The sequence below is a fragment of the Phalaenopsis equestris genome, unplaced genomic scaffold, assembly GCF_001263595.1.
Source record: "Phalaenopsis equestris unplaced genomic scaffold, ASM126359v1 Scaffold001200, whole genome shotgun sequence".
Lineage (NCBI taxonomy): Eukaryota > Viridiplantae > Streptophyta > Magnoliopsida > Asparagales > Orchidaceae > Phalaenopsis > Phalaenopsis equestris.
This window is the reverse complement of record NW_018165639.1, coordinates 334,650-355,249: the sequence shown is the minus strand read 5'-3', so window position 1 is coordinate 355,249 and position 20,600 is coordinate 334,650. Positions and strand designations below refer to the sequence as shown.

The 20,600-nt window shown below is 32.4% G+C and overlaps 1 protein-coding gene across 2 annotated transcripts in view; it reads left to right on the top strand.

Annotated features, from left to right (window-relative positions):
- Positions 1 to 20,600, top strand: part of LOC110033503 (SWR1-complex protein 4) — a 43,324-nt gene that overhangs the window by 12,050 nt on the left and 10,674 nt on the right. For both annotated transcript variants that reach the window (XM_020737503.1, XM_020737505.1), the window contains exons 7-10: positions 3,426 to 3,493; positions 3,592 to 3,684; positions 3,873 to 3,920; positions 16,637 to 16,804. In XM_020737503.1, coding sequence (XP_020593162.1) covers positions 3,426 to 3,493; positions 3,592 to 3,684; positions 3,873 to 3,920; positions 16,637 to 16,804 — 377 coding nt within the window. The remainder of the gene's footprint in view (positions 1 to 3,425; positions 3,494 to 3,591; positions 3,685 to 3,872; positions 3,921 to 16,636; positions 16,805 to 20,600) is intronic.

The following is a 20,600-nucleotide window of genomic DNA, read 5'->3' as shown; positions in this document are numbered from 1 at the left end:
TAGTTTCATTTTCTGTTAGTTTTGCTAAAAGCAGGCCTATATGCATATGTAATTGATTTCCCCTTAGTATCTTTGGTAATTGTAATGTTTCCATTAGAGAAAATAGGTGCCATGGATTAAGCTTGATTGCTTCAATGAAAGGATGCACTGCTTGCATAAGTAAAAATCTTCACAGATGGTTTAAAGATTAGTGTTTGTTCAAAGTTTAATGCAAATTGAAAATCATTTACGGGCGATGGAATGTGGTTGGTTTCATCTCTCTTGATACCTGAAAAGAAGAGTGATTTTAGGATAAATGATCTCATAACACCGTAATAACTCTTTCAAATTTTCATATATTTAATTCAATTTTAGTCCATTCCTTATTGAACTAAATTTATCAAGCAAACAACCTCGTTATGACAAAGGCCAATATTTTCTTTTAAGAGTTATTGTAACCCCCATGTGGCAGTAAGTCACATCTCGCACCTACCTCTCATTATCTTTTATACCTTTCAAATCATACTTTTCATACATCAAACATTGTTTGATATTCAAAGATATTATATGCATCAAGCAATCAATTAGTAGAAGCTATAGGATTAATTCTATTATTATCTGTAAATACTTATACTTTACTTTTTCTAGTTATAGATTTAATAATGTCAAGTTTTGACTTGATTTTATAATGCATCTTTGTTAAAGGCTTTGTGCATTATCTATCAAGACAATTTTCCTGTCTCACACCAGAATTAGAATTCAAATGAATTGTTTCATCATTATAATTAGAATCCACCTCTGGTTCGTGCACATGAACTTGATTAGCTTCTGAATTCTCAATTCTTGCTTAAACAAATTAATGTCATCACAAATTTGATTTTATTTGTTTGAAAAATTTAATCGATCCTTTTGCAATGTTATCAAAACTCCATCCCTTTCACGCTTTCTTAAACTGCTTTGATGATTTGTTCTGCTGCTAGATGATATTATGATGGATCCTAAAATATCTTTTACCAAAATGTTGCCGTCTAACTTATGGTTAGGCTTGTATAATGTAACTAGTACAATGCATAAAATGAGTCCATCTGCAGAAAAATGGAGAATTCATAAATCATAAGCCACCAATTAATTTAGTAAGTTACTTTTGTTAAATGTAAACAAAAATAAATTAATAATGTAATGATTGGAATAATTCAAGAATTTCAGCAATAAATTTGAATCATATTAAATCATTGAGGACAATTAATTGATTTGCCATTTTTTTTATCAAAATTTATAGCAATAAGGAAGCTAATGTCAAATAACGTAGATAAAAATAAAACAATGAATGAAAATTTTGAAGAAAAATTAGATCTATGATTAGTACAAGGAAATGACTTCTGTTGAATAAATGTAGTCTTCTACAACTTTTGAAAGATTCATGCATTGAACTTGCTTGTAATATATTGAAATTGAATAGAAAAATTTTATTCAAGTTAAAATTATCAGTTAAGTACCTCGGAACAACTATTTATAAACTCTATTAACCTATTTAGTAGATATAATTTGGCATAAAATATCTCAATTAAAATTTATATTAATTCCAAATTAATTCTTGTCACAAGTTAAAATTTGCAAAAGATGAAAAATTAGAAATACTATCCATATAAAACAACCAGAAACTTTATTATTCACACATGATAACCCACAAGAGAAACCACTTCCACGGTTCCACCCATTATGGTATTCTTTTTAGTATATATATTCCAGACACCTTGAATTACATTCAATATTACACTAGGCGATACAAAGAAGTGGGTTCATGGCTGGACGTAAACCCAAAACCCACCGCTAAATGGACTTACCGTATCACAAGGTTAAATCCAAATCATTAACTACTAAAACTCTTCTACAACTTCATCAAAATATTTCCAACTTAAAAAATTAAATCCTTCAATTGTCATCTGTCTACAAATCAAAAGACATTTGGTAGAAATCAACCTAAATTTTAAAACTTGGCCGAACCAAATAAACTAAGCTGAAGTTGGAAATTAAATAAAACTTCTCTCAGCCATCGTCATTGGCTTGTTCTTTATTATTGAAATACAAAGAGATACCAACAAATATAAATTAACAAATAAATTGTGCATAGATTATTCATTGCCTTTGATGAGGATAAAGACAAAGGTGTTCATCAAAATTTCAAACTTGTTCCAGTAATTTTTACTTCTATCGGTATACTTTTCTATGGATGTTTACATAAGCACATGCGTGGATATGTGTCTATGCAATTGATTTATCTCCAAGAGTAGCGGTTATCTCTTTTTGCTAATAATTAAACTTTGTAAGTAGAATTATTCAAAATTTGTTCTATGTAACTACTTATGCGTTAAAAATAATATGAACTCAATATATTTTATATGGTATGAGGTTTTATGCATTCCTATATTTACCTTATTCTGTAATTGAGCCTGAACAAGATAAGTTAGGGATTGTTTGCTTTGCCAAGTATTTTGCATGTCTTCAGGTGTTGTACGCGTTTATTATTGTAAAATATGTAGTTCTTATTTAGTTTACCTATATATTTTGCATCTTTTCTTCAACATTTTTTTTCATAACGTGGAACAATCACATTAGGCTTCACTTGTGGACTTGCTATAAACAATCTGACAAATTAATCACCAGGAATTAATAGTTGAAAGGTATGCTTAATTTGCATCAAGTATTTTGCATGCTTTGAAAAAAAAAAAAATTTTAATTCATCCTGAGGTGTTTTTGGCATACAAAAGTTTTTCATCTTAACCTTAGACCTTTTTTTTATCACTTCCATATCTTTTATTTTATGGCCAGCTGTTGAAAAGGCTATACTGCATTTTTTATTGCAATTTCTTCTTTCAGGGTCCATTTTTTTCTTGAAGTTAGAAGACACGTCTTGAAAAAAAAAAGATGAATTTAGTAGACTGCATTAGTTCAAATCAGCATTTGTTTTGAACTTAATAAATGTTTTTAGAACATTTCCAATTGGCTGATTTCAATTTCACCCTGGAAATGAGCCCTTTAAAACAATTAAATTCAACAGAAAAGGTGCATTTTTATTGCAAACTATTTCTAAAATATTTAAAAAGCAGGCAAAATTATCTGCTTCCTTAAAAACTTTGTCTAATTAAAGAACATTGCAAGTACTGTAAAACCTAACATAGTTGGAGCATAAATATTTATTTGTTTGTCTTTAGTTTATGATAGAGGTTGCGAGGAGGCTGGCATTATGATACTCACTTTTATAATCCTTGCGTTTCAATGGTTTGTATTTCTATTAGAGGGTGTTCCATTATAGCTTAGGAATATATATCTAATATTTTCGCCACCTATAGTTTGAATATTATGCAGCAGGTCATAATAACCTTGTTTGCCATGTATACAGTATATTATGCAGCAGGTCATAATAACCTTGTTTGCCATGTATACAGTATCTCGAGCACTTTTGATTGCTAGAGCACCATCTGCTGCTGATGTTGCTGGACACCCCCTTGTTAAGGTGCATCAACGAATTAATGTAGTACCCGAAATATGCTTCTGGGCTTACTATTTTTTTTATGATAATCCCTCATGTATATCCCCCTATTCTCAATGCAGGATCCTTATGATATGGCACATGAGGTGGAAAGGAAGCGTGCACTCTCTGCTATTTTATCTCGAACAAAACAGCAGGAGATTAAGGATATTGAGGTGCCAATCTTTATTCACCATATGCTTATCCATAGTAATTTTGGGTGCATTTATGCAACTGATCAGAAAATTTGCTTCTTTTAGTAAATTCCATTTTTTCAATGTTAAAATAACATTCCTTCATTTTTTTGTTAACTTTGGCTTAATTCATATTACCGGAGTAATAACTCTTGTTGTTTGTGTTTTAGATCCTTTCTGAAGCCAAGCGCATAACGGAGTCTCGCATTGCTAGCAAAGTATGTTTCTTTTTCTATTTTAATTTTCTTATTCTTTCACTACTCAAGAAGGCCTGCATTTGCAATAAGGCTCATGCAGTCGGTGTACCCTAAATGTGGCCGTAGAAAGTGAAATCGACTTATTACAATGCTTGGAAATCAAACTGAGAATATCAAAGCTGATCATCCTTGTGGGCATTGTTCTTTTTTTATAGGTTCCGTAATGTTTGACCACAATCATCTATTTTCTTGGTTATCTGTGCAACTATCGTTTGAAATATATTGTTAATCACTTCCAGGCTAGTTTAAATTTTATTTGTGATCTTGCGAAGACCTGTCTAAGACTCTGCTTTTAAAAAGTGTGCCAGCAGGGTAAAGCCTATCTAACCTTTAGTAGAAGTTTTTCATGGTCTACACTGTTAGATACAAGGCATTGGTAATTCAGCCAAATGAAATATGATTTTCCAAGTTACTACATGTGACAATCAAACTGGGAGTTTTAGCGGCTGAACATTCCAATGCTAGTTGTTTTGGTATTATAGATTCCATGCATGCTCTATCTCTTTTAGCTTACTTTAAATTTTGTTTCATTTTCCAGCCATTAGTGGCTTTTCCTTCAATAGCATTTATCTCATTATACACATATTTTTATTTATATATGGACTACAGTCCTCTTAAGAACATGTACAGGGTTGTGCTTTTAACGAGGGAGCTAAACAAGGCTATTAGATGGGTAAGAAGATTTTAATGGATGCAGAAAATGTGACCCACAGCCTATCAATAGTTATTAGCTTTTTTCTTATCGCACCAGTTTGCTGTTGTGAGCTGATTACCCTTCTGGTATTCCGTGCAATGGAAAGCTCTATATCCTGAATTGTTCAATTCCTTTTGCGACAGTTCATACATAGAAATTGCTTGATTTTCTAGTTATTCTCCTTTCCAAGTCAGGTTTTTTTAATAGTATGTATCCAAATTGAAGCCAAGACACGCATTTTGTGCTCTTGTCCATGAGTTGGATAGACTGGATAGACTCGAGAAAATTTGATGAGAATATGGTATGTGAAATCGTGCATGTGCTGCATTGATCTTATCTGTTTTCTTCAAGGTGCTAGGAGTTTTAGTGTTCTACCGTTGGCCTAAAGCTCTTCCTCATTTACTATGGCCCTAGGATATGATGATAGAATTTGTTAGTAGTGCAATTGTCATTATTTCAAGATAGATTTTTAAGAGAGGCAAATTGGATTTTTTTAGTCTAATAAAACCTGTTGTGTTTAAGATCGTGATACAAATGGAGATGAATTTTCATTCAAAACTAGGGCAAAAAAAATTATTTACTTCATCAACACAAAATAACACAACTCAAATGCATAAAAGATAAGCACCTAACAATTTGAGGGGTAGAAAATTTCTCCCAAACCCTAACTCTAACCCTAACTTCTACAATTCGAAAGGTAGGCATTCTCTCCCAACCCTAACCCTAGGATTGAAGACAATAATCTCATTATTCCCTTACCCTAGCATATTAAGCCCTATTTATACCAAATAATAATAAATAATAGAAACTAAATAGTTCGTAGGTTTCATTCTAACAGATTACTTGCTCCATTACGAGGTTTGTTGTAGGTGTTTTAGGAGAGCCAAGAACTAAACAGATTGAATGCTAACAAGGAGACTTAGTGGTGAGTGAGGTAATATAAAGTGCTATCGACAAAATAATTGAACTTTTAAAAATAGCAAAAATTGAACTATGCTTATGCTTATTATTGCTATTATTTGAAAGCTAAAAAGTCTGTAAAGAAGATAATGATTAAAATAAAATATATAACTTTTGATGGTCTGTATGGTAGTACTAATACCAATTAAAGATGGTGATGATAATGATTAATGTAAGAGCAATAGATCTGAGGATTTTGATTAAGTTAGATGCATGATGTTAGTTAAAGATGAAAATATCAAGGAAAGATAAAAAATAATAATTTAAGAAATTACTAAATGACAGATTTAAAGAAGTTATTTTTGAGAAGCATAACATTTAATATAGTGAAGTGTATTATAACTTAATCTAAAAAAAAAAAATGAAGTGAAGTTTGCTCCAAAAAACTGCATAAAGGCTTTAGGTTAAGATGAGATATCACTATTGAAATTCAGAGTTATCGGAGATATTGTGGTGGTTTAATTAATAAAAATTTCTATTAGAATTTTAAAGATGAAGATTGCCAAATGATTTGAGGAGAAATATTTTGGTACCAATATTTAAGGAGAAGATATTTAAGATTAGGTTAAGTATATAAGAATCAAAATCATGAGTCATGCAATGGAGCCAAAGGAGCTAGTAATGTAACCATAAGCTTGTTGTATCAAATATGGAGAACCAATTTGATTTCATGTCTGGAAAATCTTTCATGGAATCCATATATTTGTTGAATAATTTCACATAGAAGTGTAGAGTATGAATGATGGTTTTTCATATGATTTTTATTAATCCTGAGAAAGTATAAGTACCACAAAATTTAGTTTAGCGTGATTTTAATCACAGTGTGCTAAATATTTGTTGACATTATTGAAGTTATGCTTGCTGGAGCATTCATTAATACTAGTAGTTGTCGAGTGACCCAAGAGTTACATTAAGTCTATATCTTTTTTATTGGTTATAGAATGCCTAAAAAAGACATTTAAAGAGGTGTTAGTGTATGCCTTTTACAAATGTTACAGTGAGATATTCATCAGAATCACTGAAAAATTAGAATAGTGGAGGGCATGTTTAGAAGATAGAGATTATATAGTTTATAAAATGACCGTGTATATGATATATATTTTGAGAGGGCATGATGGTAATAATTATCATTCAATTGATATTTTATATATATATATATATATATATATATATTGTGTGTGTTTGTGTGTGTGAATTTTTTAAACTCACAAATAGAACAATGATGTATTTTTAATCAGATATTTGAGAAAAAGTCGAGTGTTGTAGAAATGAAAATGTTAAGGTTTTTACATGGCAAAACTAAGAAGAATGAATTAATATATTCTAGAAAAGTTTAGAGTTGGAGTGACATATATTGAAAGGAAGGCGATTAAAATAGACTTAGGTGATTTGAACATGTAAAATAAATGATAGACAATGTATTAGTTAGACTAGTTGATAAAATTTGTGTCATATTAGGAAGGAAATAAAGTAGTCGGAAGATTACAATGATAGACTTTGTCCAAAATGAATTACGAAGAATATGCTAAAGAAGTTAGACAACACTTAACAATGTTGAATGAAAAATGAGAATCTACAATGTCAATCTCGAATGATGATGAAAGTATGTTCTATTGTTTGGCTATTGCACATTGTTAATAACAAATGAGTTTGTTATATATTTAAAACTATAGAACTTTAAACTTGTCATATATTTAAAACTAAACAATGAGTTTGTTATTACTATATTCATGATATTTCAGGATCGGTGCAGGGATTCTGATTCCTTTCATATATTTCCACATCTTATTCATATTTTTTCACATTCACGATATTTCAGGATCGGTGCAAATATGATCGGTGCAAATATTCCGATTCCTTTCATATATTTTCATATTCTATTCATATATTTTCCACATTCACGATAATTTAGGATCAGTATAAGGATTTTGATTTCTTCCATATATTTCCACGTCCTACCCATATATTTTTCCTCATTCACGATATTTTAGGTTCGGTGCAAGGATTCTGATTCCTTCCATATATTTTCATATTCTATCCACATATTTTTCAATATTCATGATATTTCATGATCGATGCAGGGATTCCGATTCCTTTCATATATTTACATTGTCCATGCATATACTCTACAATATTTACGATATTTCAGGATCAGTACAGGGATTCTGATTTATTCCACATATATAGATTATTTGGAATAGACTTAGCCCTACTTCTTTCTCAACATATATATACATTTTTTGGTTTAGGTTTAATCCTGATTTTTTCCTCCACATTCTTTGATAGTATAGTCAAATTTTTGAATCTTTCCTTTCCACATATTTCGAAAATCATTTGAAAATTCAAATCCACGACAACAGTTGAAAATATATCTGCCAATCCCCAACGAAAATCCTACTTCACCTCAAATTCAAATTCGGTCTTCGATTTGTTCTAATTATGATTACTTGGACATTCTTTTGAATTGTGTTGATCATTTTGGTCAACGCCAATAGGTGTGGCGTGCTTGCGCAACACACCACACCAGTTGGGGGTCCATTTGTTGACCTCAAGTTTGAAGTATTTCTTTCCTTCTTCCAGAGCTTAAAATCTAGTCCTAGGGTTTCCTATTTGACTCTCTTAGAGGACTAGACTAGGACACACACCACATAGAAATTTGAGCCATTTTTTCGCTCTTTGAAGTTTAATATGGACTGTTTCAAATTCTCGACATTCGATTGAGTCGATTGAAAAGCCGATATATTTAAGCTCAAATTGAGCTCTTATAGGAACTTCAAAGACATAGGTGGACCACACGACGTTTGACTCACCGCCGTGAACGGTCTATTTAACTTTAGCCGTCGTTCATGCGAGGACCGGTCAACGATATTTGTTAAACGATTTCACACGGATCGAAATAACTTCATTTCTCGCAATGCGCAAAAATTGGAGTTAATTGGATGTGATCATCGACAAATTTGCCCGAACAACTCCAGATAACGAAACGGACTCTGTCGGCGCTTCCGGAACGTCAAAATTACCTAAAAATGACACTTATTTTGATAAGGTTTCGTGTGGGACCAAATTTTGATTAAATCGACAATTTGACAGGAAATAATAATGTTAATAAAAATAATAATAAAATATATAATAATAAGGTGATTCGCCCCCTTCCCCCCATTTGAAACCCTAGAACGAGGACGAAAACTTATTTCGCAAGAACCGAGCCCCTCTTCTCTCCTATTCGCAACCAGGTGAGATCTTCCCCTCCCTATTTTGCATGTCTCCTCTTCCCCAACAACCCTAAGCGAACCTCGTGAGAGAGTGTGGTTGTCGGCCATCTTGCGTAGCCAACTCTCCCTCCCAAATTTCGTCTCTGGTAAGTTTTTCCCCTATGTTTTTCGACTATAACCCCATTTGGGGAGAGATCCGAGGTTGGTGATTTTTTTTGAGGAATTTCAGAGTTCTTACTATTGTTTTCGAGTTTCTTTATTGAAATTCAGATTTTCATATTTCTTCTTCTTCTTTCTGTTTCCTTCAACTTATTTTAGTTCTTAATCAAGTCTTTCAAGTGAGATTCATATTTCTATATTTACTTATTTCTGTGGGTCGAATATGAAATATTTTGTATCATAGGTAATTTTTTTTTACTTGTTCATAAAGGGTTATATCCTTTGAATCCGAATTTGCTTATGATTTTAAATCGATTCATAGTTTGAAGTGTTGTTTGGAATTATAGATTATAATAGTATGTTCGAACCTAATGAAATAAATAGTTATATATTGGTACAAGTTCTTATAGCTAGCTGAATATTTTTTATATGATCTGAAATCTGATTTGAGCTAAATGAAATGTGAATTCAAGGCACTTACAGTGAATGATATTAGAGTATTAGTGATGTAAAGAATGATGCATATATTATTGTTCTTATCATTTTTTATTTTTCCTTCTAGGTTTAGATTTTAGCAAAAACTATAATCAGATCCTGTAAATACTTCTATGATGGGAAGAAAAATGCATATATTATTGACTTATTGAATCAGATATCCCAAAAATATTTATAGTTAAGTCTTAAATTTGTATAGGACAGTGTAATGCCATATTATGATTATTCAGCACTAGAAAGATCTTCACATTTACCATATGATTTTCATATATTTGCTTATGGAATAATTTCATTTCCTTTATATATTCATCGCTGTACCGATATGTGTAAAGATATTTGCAATGAAATATTGAAATTATGTGATATATTTGTGAATTTTTATTCTCTAGTAGCATTATTAAATATTTAAATCTGCTAGAATTTGATGACTTGTAACTTATAGAATCTTGTATATACCTTACTGAATTCCTTTCAAATCATAACGCTAGTAACTATAATTTATGCTATTCATATGAATAAGGTTAAATTGAAAGACCGATGCCGCATACGATTCTTGAACTTTTATTTTCTTGACAATATTTGATTATGATTTCATGGTATTTGAAGTATCAGGAACATATGTATAAACTATTCATTTTTTTATCTTAATTTGCTGATGAAATTTATTGTTTGATAATAATGGAAGCATAGAAAAGATTCAGGCACAAAGATGTGAGGAATATAGTTTTGTACATCAATTTGGCTATTGGTTTGTTCTCATTCGAATCGTCGTGTTCTTTTACAAGAGCTGTAACCTTTCTTTTATATTTCATGTCTCAAATCTTTTAATTATATATTTTTTTAGTTAGTTAACTATCTATAAATGTGATATAATGATACATTGCGTTTGATGAGGTTTATGTGATTATGAGAATTCTTGTATTATATCTAACTAACAATCAGATGAATATTTTTTTTTTATATAAGCTAATATGAATATAGTCAATGCAATATATACTTTGTATACCACTAATTTATTTTTTTGCACTTTATTTCAGATTTATCATATAACAAATTTTCATTAAAAAGTGAAATATTTACATACACACCACCTAGTCCCTTTATATTTGCATGTATAGACACCCACATTTAAATTTTTTTTATATATTGCTTAGTTCTTATGTATAACCCAAATCTAATTTTATCTTATTGTTTCTTGTAGAACATTACATCTATTATTGTGCTTTCTTTAAATTATGCTATTATAGCTCCATTTTGATGAAACTTTATAAATATGTTTAAGCTAAAGGAATTGGCTTGTTGGTCAATAGTCACTTCATTATTTGGGACAATTAGCAAGGTTTATATATTTCATACTTGTGTATAAGTTTAATCCTACACCTGATAATTAGGTGAAGCCGAAATATGGGATTTGATTTGCCGAAGCTGAAAAACTTTTGTCCCCCTTGTACTCTGAAAATAACTATTTCATATTGAACCATTCTCATTTGAGATTCCTATAAATAATCGTGAAAACATAAACGTTGAAATCTTGAAGGCGAAACCGTAATCTTAATCAAGACTTTTCTCAGGTGACTTTAATCTCCTAAGTTGTAATTAACTATAGGGGTTTGCCTCTAGGGAATTAAAAGAACCGAGATTAATCTAAACCCTGTCTAATCTATGTATTAGATAGGGAGATTTACAACTATAAAATGCGCAGACCAAAATGGAGTCATAAAATTTTAAGTTTAAATAAGTTAAGTCTACCAATAAGTGATACATTCATCTTTCGGGACAAGATATCATTTATGGTATTGTGTTTAACTTTTTAAACTATTAGTTATATGTGATCAATTCGGTCTCTTTATATTTTCAAAATAAAATACACCATTTGCATAAAAATAAAATTAGAAATACCTTATATATATTAAATTTAAAATTTTTGAAAGAAAATTTTATTAGCCAAAAGGATCTTCTTATAGTCGCGATTGAAGCTTGCGGAGAAGGCAAAGATGCAACATAGGAGACATGTAGTAGATTGTGACGTGGGGAAGGAAAGGATCGCGACATATGACGATTCCGTGACTTCACCTCAAGAAATAGTCGTGCAATTGGAACAACAATCGTGATAGGGAAGAATTGCGGTATACCTAGGACCAAAACTAACCTCCTTCCGCTCTGTACTTGTGCGAAACAGTCACCAGCAGGGCTCTGGCTACGGGATTGCATCTTAGAGTGACGAGATGCACCTTTCCTGGCGAGTGACCAAGCTAGCTACGAAGGTTCTACGACATGGTGGGGTACAAAGGCCTGAAACTCCATCTTCTTGATGGTGTCCTATCGCCTTCGTGACCGAACACTACGATACGGTCACGCTCAGAGCTTGCTATCGTGACCAAAGCCTTGGGATAAAATTGCAATTCAAGTTATTTAGGAAACAGGAGGGATTGCAAAATAGATCTTCATCACATCGAACCGCGCCAAACATAGTAGATCCGAACGAGTGGGGAAGGCTGTAACTGGATTGGGCGTATCCTAATCGTGACCCTAAAAGTCAGCGACTAGATTCGAGATCAAGTTTGCCTTAGTAACAAGAATGATTGATAGTCAAGAAAATAAACAATTTGGATGAAGAGGTGCGTCAACTCAGATCGGGAGTGGAAGAAATGTTCGCCGCCATGAAAAATAGGTTTTCTTCTATAGAAAATTGAATGGAGAACATATTCGATAGCATAGAAGAAATGTGAGAGATGATGAAGAGAGAGACTCATAGAGATGCACATAGAGATGCAATCCAAGAATCCGTCGATAGCTCAAGTTGCAAACCTAACTAAAGGTTGACTGGAGAATTTATGGCAAGATCGAAAGGAAAAGAGATTGAATGTGAGGAAGAAAATATCGACCATCACGAACCTCCTCTTAGGGATCCGATTAGGGGTGAATTAGAGATTTTGATAGAGGCGGTTGGGCTTAAACATGGAGAATGAATTATGTTAGAAGTACGGAAGAACACTTAGAAGCAGCGAGGGGATATGACTACCCTGGATACATGTGGGGAAACAATGAAGGAAGAGGAAGTTGGGGTGGAGATGTTAGAGTTAGAAAATTGAAGATGCCGATCAACAACTGATTTTCTTAAGGGCAAAATTGTCTTTTGTATGCCTAAGCGCAATTTAGTCTTTTATTATTATTATTATTGCTTGGTATAAATTTACTTATTTATGTTTAATGTCAGCTTTATGCATGAGATTTGATTGTGAGTCTTAGGTCTAAAGTTTGATAAAAATTACTACTCTCGAATTGTGGGAATGGGGAGAGATCACCTACCTCTCAAATTGTATGTGCTTATCTTTGTATTCTTATTGAGTTGTTTGGATTATTACAATAAAATTTTGTTTGTCCTAATTTATGCAAAAGGCTTTTCGATTTTTGACATCGGATCGTAACAAATGGGTATCAAAGCCTACAACGTTAGATCATAGAAGGTTGGTAAGTTTGTTTCTATGGAAGATCAAGATCCTTTGCACATATTCTTAAATTAACGGTTTTCTATAGCCACAAGTCCAATAATGCAGCCCTGCTCAGTTTGGCATAGTGCCCTTGATTAATGCTAGTTCCCAACAATACACCATAATTGTACTAGTTACAATTGAAGATATTCATGTGATTGGGCTGACAATGAAACAAAAGGTCACCAACTTTTGAAGGGAAGCTAGTAGAGTATTGTTACAATTGAAATAAAAGAACTAGACAGAATTAAATGCTATATGACTCATGGATCAAGCCTAGATTAATAGGAGAATAATAAAATGGTAGTTTTCCTATGGAAATTGGGAGATTGTAATGGTGTTTAACTGTCTCCTTATTTGGAGCTTTCGGGAGATAATTCTGGCCTTGTTGGGGCTCTTATTGTTTGTAAATTTAGTTGCAAGCTTGTTTGTATGGAAAGTAGCTGTTGAATGATATTGTTGCTCAAGAAGTTGTTACTGTTTGAAAATTATGACTGTTGAGTTTCTTTTTATATATCATGAAGTGATTTTTGTTTGTAGAAGATGCTGTGCTGCATGCATGTGATCAAAGACTATAATGTTCTTATTTAATAGTTGATAATCTAATCAAATCATTTTTGATTTAAATACATGCTAAACATATGGAGTTCATGAATAATATAAATTTAGTTAAAAAAATTTATTTTTTAGCACATGACTTGATAAAAATTTTTTTAAAAAATAAAAACTGAATTTACTTATTATCCTTGTACACGTGCTTTCTCTCTTGATTTCATGGAAAATGTGTGCTTTCAAAAACCATGCTTTGATGAATATTGATTAAAATTGTTCTAGATAAAAAAAAATCGGAGAATTTTTTAAAAATAGCTCAAAATCATTTCAAGGATATGAAACCCTTAATAATTCAAATAATTATTTGGGAGATTGTTTCCTTGCAAGTAAAATCCCTGGGGTTCCTTATTTGTGACCTGAAGTGCTAGGATTGAGATAAAATTGAAAATAAAAACCACTGTAGGTAAAACCTAGGGACATTTATGACTCATTTTTTTAATGTAGTATTAAAACTGTGGAACCTAATCCAGGGTTTGGAAGCTGATGTGTGAGTCTGGTTTGCGAAGTAGCCCATTGCAAGAAGTTGGATACAGAAGCTGTGGTAAAGCATTTACACAAACCAACCTTAACTGTGCTGTAGAACAAGTAGTAAATAGTAAGAAAGCGCAACCAAATCGACCCTTATTCTTTTTCATGTTTGAAAAAGAACTAACAAGACCGCTATAAGAAAAGATTTATGGACAATACTATTCTCTCATCCTATGAATTTTAATTGATTTTCTCATTTTATGTCATTTGGTGGATATAAAAATTAGAGGTTGTCAGCAATAAACTCTAGTTCACACAATTCATAACATGGCCTAGTCCATTTTATGGTTAAACGATTTTAATTGAAGGACAGATTATTTTGCATTCATGCATGTTTCGTCGGGTAGAACTGCTCCATTTATGTGTGTTTGCTTCTTGATTTAATTAAACACGTTGAAATGGCTGTCTAAGCATATGTTTTGATAGTGCCAGCCCTGCTCCATATATGATTGTATATTATATTGGATTGTTTTGATTTGTATAGTCAAACCATCCTTCTTTACTCTTTCAATGAGCTTTTCCTAAAATTGTAAGCCATTTTTTTTAGATCTACATAATTAATTTATCCTTCTAGAAATCTATGTTTCTTTCTTGCTTTGAGATCACGAGACCCCTCTGGACGGCATTATTCTTGTTTGCCATATAATTTAAAATATTAATCAAATTGATTTTGATTTAAGTGAATGCTAACTATATAAAATTATTACTGATCTGACTGCACATATAATTAATAATATTTTTTTTTAGCTAATTAATTACTACAAAAATCATTCAAATAAATAAAAACTAAACACTTTTCTTATCCTAATACCTGTGGTTTCTTTGTTAATTTTATGGCAAAGGTATTTATTTAAATGCATGTTTTAAAACCTTTTTTTTAAATAATATATATCATAATTTGTCTTGATAGATTTTCTTCCAAAATAATATGAAACAGTACATGAAAAAAAAAAGAATTTTTACACTTATATTGTTGTAGAACAAAAAACAGAGATTTGAAGGAAAAAAAAAATTAAAAATATGTTGAAGTTGAGATTGGCCTAAAAAATAAAAATATTAGGTTTGGAGATTGTTACGTTGCAAGTAAAATCCTTGTGGAAACTTCTTTGTTATCCTTATGTGGAAGCTGATGGTGTTTTTTTGGCTGTTTTGGGTAGTTGCTAGCATTAAGATAAAAAAGAATATAAATACCATTGCAGTTTTGAGTAAAATATAGGAGTATCTTTGACTTAAACACGATCTCAAAACTTTGGAATTGAATTCTGAGATATGGAAGCAGATGTGTGATTCTGACTGGCTAAAGAAGTGTGCTGCGAAAAGTTAGATACATAATTCTGATTCAAAGAAGGTGCACAAACAAACCTTGTGGAAACTTCTTTGTAATCCTTATGTGGAAACTTCTTTGTGAACTTGTCTTCAACTGATGGTGTTCTTTTGGCTGTTTTGGGAAGGTGCTAGCATTAAGATGGAAAAGAATATAAACACCATTGTAATTTTGAGCAAAAGTTAGGAGTATCTCTGACTTAAATTCAATCTCAAAACTGTGGAACTGAATTCTGAGATATGGAAGCAGATGTGTGAGTATGGCTGGCTAAAGAAGTGTGATGTGAAAAGTTGGATACATAAAGCTCATAAAGCTGATTCATAGAAGGTGCACAAACAAACCTTATGGAAACTTCTTTGTAATCCTTATTTGGAAACTTCATTGTAATCCTTATGTGGAAACTTCGTTGTGAACTTGTCTTCAAACTGATGGTGTTCTGAGATATGGAAGCAGATGTGTGAGTATGGTTGGCTAAAGAAGTGTGTTGCGAAAAGTTGGATGCATAAAGCTGATTCAAAGAAGGTGCACAAACAAACCTTGGTTGCGGTGCCATAACTTTTTAAACAGCAAGTTTTAATAAAGCCCGCCCATACATACCCTTATTCTTCTCCATGGTTCTTCAAAAAGAAGTAGCAAGAGACTACAAGCAAAGATCTATGGACACAAATAAGAAAAAATGATGGTAATAATACGAAGAGTTCCGTACTGTAGTTTAAGAAGTTTCTCTTACATTTTTTCTAATATTTTTCTCTTCACTCTTTTGATCTTTTATTTTGTAGTAAGTATGTTATCTTAATTCTTCTTAACATGCCTCAGCCCCATGGAATGAGCCCATCATCACATCTGGTGGACAGATTTTTATATATGACAGTCAGAGTCTACTGAATTTGAATAGCTATATAATATTTGAATTATGTAAATTTCTGAAAATGGGCAACGAAATTTGGCCTTTTGTGCACCTTAAGTCATAACCTTGGTGCAGTAAAATATTTTGGAAACATTAATTTGAACTAGTGGGCATTTTTTTGAAAAAATAAATCAATCATTTATCTATTAACATTCATTTTAAGCTTTGTTATTTGTTTCACAGGCTTTAAGTTTTCAATTTGTATTGAAATCCAATGAGATCTGATATCAATGTAAAGCCCTTTCTCTAGTTGATTAACTGTGCTCTTCATTCCTTTAAATCAAACTTTTTGCAGGGTGCGGAACATGTGGATATTCCAGACGACCCCACTGATATTGAAATAACAGATAAAGGTACTCGTGCTGAATCTCCATCACCATCATCTAACATGCAGACATCATCTATTGTTGCAGCTTCAGCAGCAATAACTGAGAGCACCACTACCCCTGCTTCATTACGCATGGTATTCCTTTCTATTTTTTATGTAATTTAGCTAAAGGTTGTTTTTTTTTATTTTATAAACAGCTGATTTTCTTTTGCTGTTATGGTCGTTATTGACATGCAATTTTGCTTTGAGGATATGAGATTGCATTAGTATATGTTCGGTGCGCGAATGTATGTCTTCACCCCTTCCACCTGCCTTGGGGTTGCTGGAAGGGTTGACGGAAGTAGGCGAGGGTGCAGGGGGGAGAGGGGGGTTGCTTGCGACAACAAGTAGGGACACAGGGAGGATTGGTGGTAATAGGTCCGGTGTAGGAAGGATTGACGACAGTAGGTAGAGGTGCATGAGGAAAAAAGCTGACGGTCAGAATAGGAAAGGTTGGGCGCAGTGAAGAGGGCAGCAAGCTGGGAAGGGAAATATGGAGGGATTTTGTAGAGATAATCATGGGCAGAATACAGTTGGAGTACCACCTGTTCTCGATTAGATCCCTAACAAGGGAGAAAAACAGACGGCTAGAAATCTGAAATCAGCAAAAAATAAACATTAAATAGGAAAACAACATATTTATAATAAGAGATAACTTGGAGGGGAAACCCCTCTTCTTGGGCGTCAGCAGCTCCAAACTTGGGCTTGGTCGGTTCAGTCTCCCGCTAAACCGACAACCTTCTTGTTGAACATGTTGGGCCGGTTCAACCCCTAACCCCGTCGCCATTACTATATGTAAACTAATAATAACTTGCCATCTTTTATGTCGGATTCTTCAATTGTAGTGACTGCATTTTGTTCTGTTGTCATTCAAGGTATCTTTTCTAAATCTCCCAAAATAAAAAGTAGGTGGGGATTAAGTTTCAGTATTGTTTAGATGTAGGTTACTAACATTTAAATTTCTCTAAAAGAACATATTGGATAGCATTATACACCTGGCAGTTTTGGCCACTTATTCTCTTGAATTTTTATTTAGATCATTTCAAAGCACTTTGTAATAATTATTTTGGAATTATCTGCTATTGATTATTCTTTATTCAATGCAATTTTATTACAGACAAAATCATCATATGATGGTATGAATTTGATCAAGTTTGTTGTTTGGCATTTAGAAGGAAAATATTGTTTATTTTTTAATAGATATCCCTTATATATATATCAGCACTGAACAGTGATCATGGGAACACCCAAAATGGCATGCATTATCATTCAAATGATGTAAACTTTGCTATTTAACAAAGTTTAATAGATAAATAGATCCACAATTGGCATTTGAGGTTACTTTAAGCGATCAGTCATGCTATATAGTAATCTTTTTCAATGATATTTGTTAATATACTTGGGAATTTGTAGAATTGCCTCGCAATGTTTTTTTTTAGAGTTTGCTTGTGCTAACTAACAATCTCAATGATGAATGAAATGCCAAGTTGAGTAATAATCATGCAGAGCATTTTTTATGACCTTTGATATTGACATGAAGAATTAAGGAACCTTTTCATTATTGGAAGTAGTTTAAGTCTTTGAAGGGTATGAGCTAGTTTGAAACTAAGAAAATCAATCTCTTCAGAAGATTGTTATCATTTGTTCTATGAGTTTTATAATCTTTTTACTTTTAAGAAAGTCCCACTTTGAGAAAGTACTAGGGTTGCTACAAATTTTTTTTGGGGAAAATGCTTTTGGCTATAGTGCTTTACCTGAAAGATACATATATGATTACTTCCAATGAGTAAAATATCATCAACATAAACAACCATGACAAGTTGGAGCCTAAATGTGTATGATAGATGAAGATGAAATGACATATAAACTTTGTTTAAGTTCATATATACCCTTCTTAAGTAGACATATACGTTTCTCCCCCATTTAACATACTTAGTAGGCCACTGCCTATAACCTCTCATTTGCCATAAAAAAAAGTCATTATTCACTTCCATTTGTAGCATTCCACATTAGGCATGTGTTAGGCATAAACACTCCAACACTCCAATGCATGTTCGACAAGCTCGAATTTATGCTCGAGTTATTTCAAGCCCAAATTAGGGCCATACATGTAGATATGGCACGATCTAAGGGCGGCGTACATGAGACAAAGTGGGCACATGTTAATACTTTTAAGAGTTTGATAGTACTATCACGTTCCATTTTGAGCCCCTAGTCAAGCATGAGATGTGGCAAAGATGATCAACCCAATTAGACACATTTTCCTCTAACATGCATTCTGACTCTTACTAAATAGGATTGAGTGGGTAGAAAAATCTTGTGCTTAGACTGTGATAAAATATATGTTTTTTCATAATCATCAATGAAAACCATCACAATTATTAGTACAAATGCATCCATAATTAAGTTTTTTTTTGGAATAAACTATAGCGCTACCAATCAAGATCTTATATAATTAACGCGTTAATTCTCTTTAATATAAATCATCAACATTTTTCATTTCTGATATACCAAAACTATACATCAAAAGATTAAGATGAAGGATAAAACATGATCACCTCGTTAAAATTCAACATGCTCTTTCCCTTTGAAATAATAACTAAAGTAATATTTGTTGAGCTGTAAAACTGTGGGATATTGAAGTCTAATAGAGTTCAAAATATAAGGAAACAATAATGTCACGTTAAGGTTTCAAATTGATATGAGTATTAATAATCATAGATATGACCAGCTTTGTGCAATAAACATCTAATGCTTGGTCTGATAATTGAACAAGACGGGATGCAATCATAAGCATTAAGCATCAATGTCTATAAGAAATGAAAGTATAACTGCCAAGTGCTCAATTATTCTAAAACATTCTTGTCAGTTTTAGAAGTGTAATATAAATATTGTTAAATTTTGGCACATATTCAAGGCATTGGCTTGAAGTAGAATCACTCCTACATCATAAGTTAGCTGCCTAGTCTTATCACAATTGTCAACAAGGGTTGACTTGCTTCAACATTGTAGTTTTCAAATGATCCCTCGATAATACTTTGATTACTAACGTATAATTATCGAGAACTGAGAATGCATTTTAGCTCCTTAATAGAGCTAAACCTATTGACATTTTGCCTCTCTCGATACAAATCATCATTACTGCCAGCTTATCTTACATGATATCACTTTTCATAGGCATTTCGTTGGCAATATTATCATTAATACATGTATGCAAGAAGTTGACAACATGCAATATGCCTATCCTAGCTCATTGCTCATGACAATGCTCTTTGTTGAATTGGGTTTATAAGATTGGGTTGAAGCAATGGAATGATTGTGTTATGCCGGCCTAGCCTAAGGGTGATTTAGGCTTTTGTTATTTATATATGCTCAGTATGTAAATAGGGCGAATATGTTTAGGGTTAGGGATGTGCACGAGATTGTGGTTGTGAGTCTTAGGGTTAAGGCTGAGAGAGTTTTCCTACCTCTCAAATTGTAGGAATTGGGAGAGACCGCATACCTCTCGAATTATAGGTGTTTATCCTTTATTTTATATGTTCGTGGTTGTATTGTTTGCTTTGGAGAAGTTAAATATTTCTTTTTTCCTAATTTTTATGGAAAATCGCGCAAATCATAACAAATGATATTATTGCAATCGATTTTGGAAAATGACTACTGAATTGTTTTGGATCAGAGGGGATTGCTACATACATGCGCTTGGAAGGAGTTTTGAAATCAGATCTGTGGCTTCTTGGAACGGAGGTTTTGTGCAATTAAACCTAGCAAGAAGAAAGAAATGAGATCAAAGGGATTGTGCTATTGAACCTGGCGGAAGAATACCACGAAATCGAAGGTATCAGGCAATTCCACCGCCGAGAATCACACCTGGATAGCATATAGATGATACAAC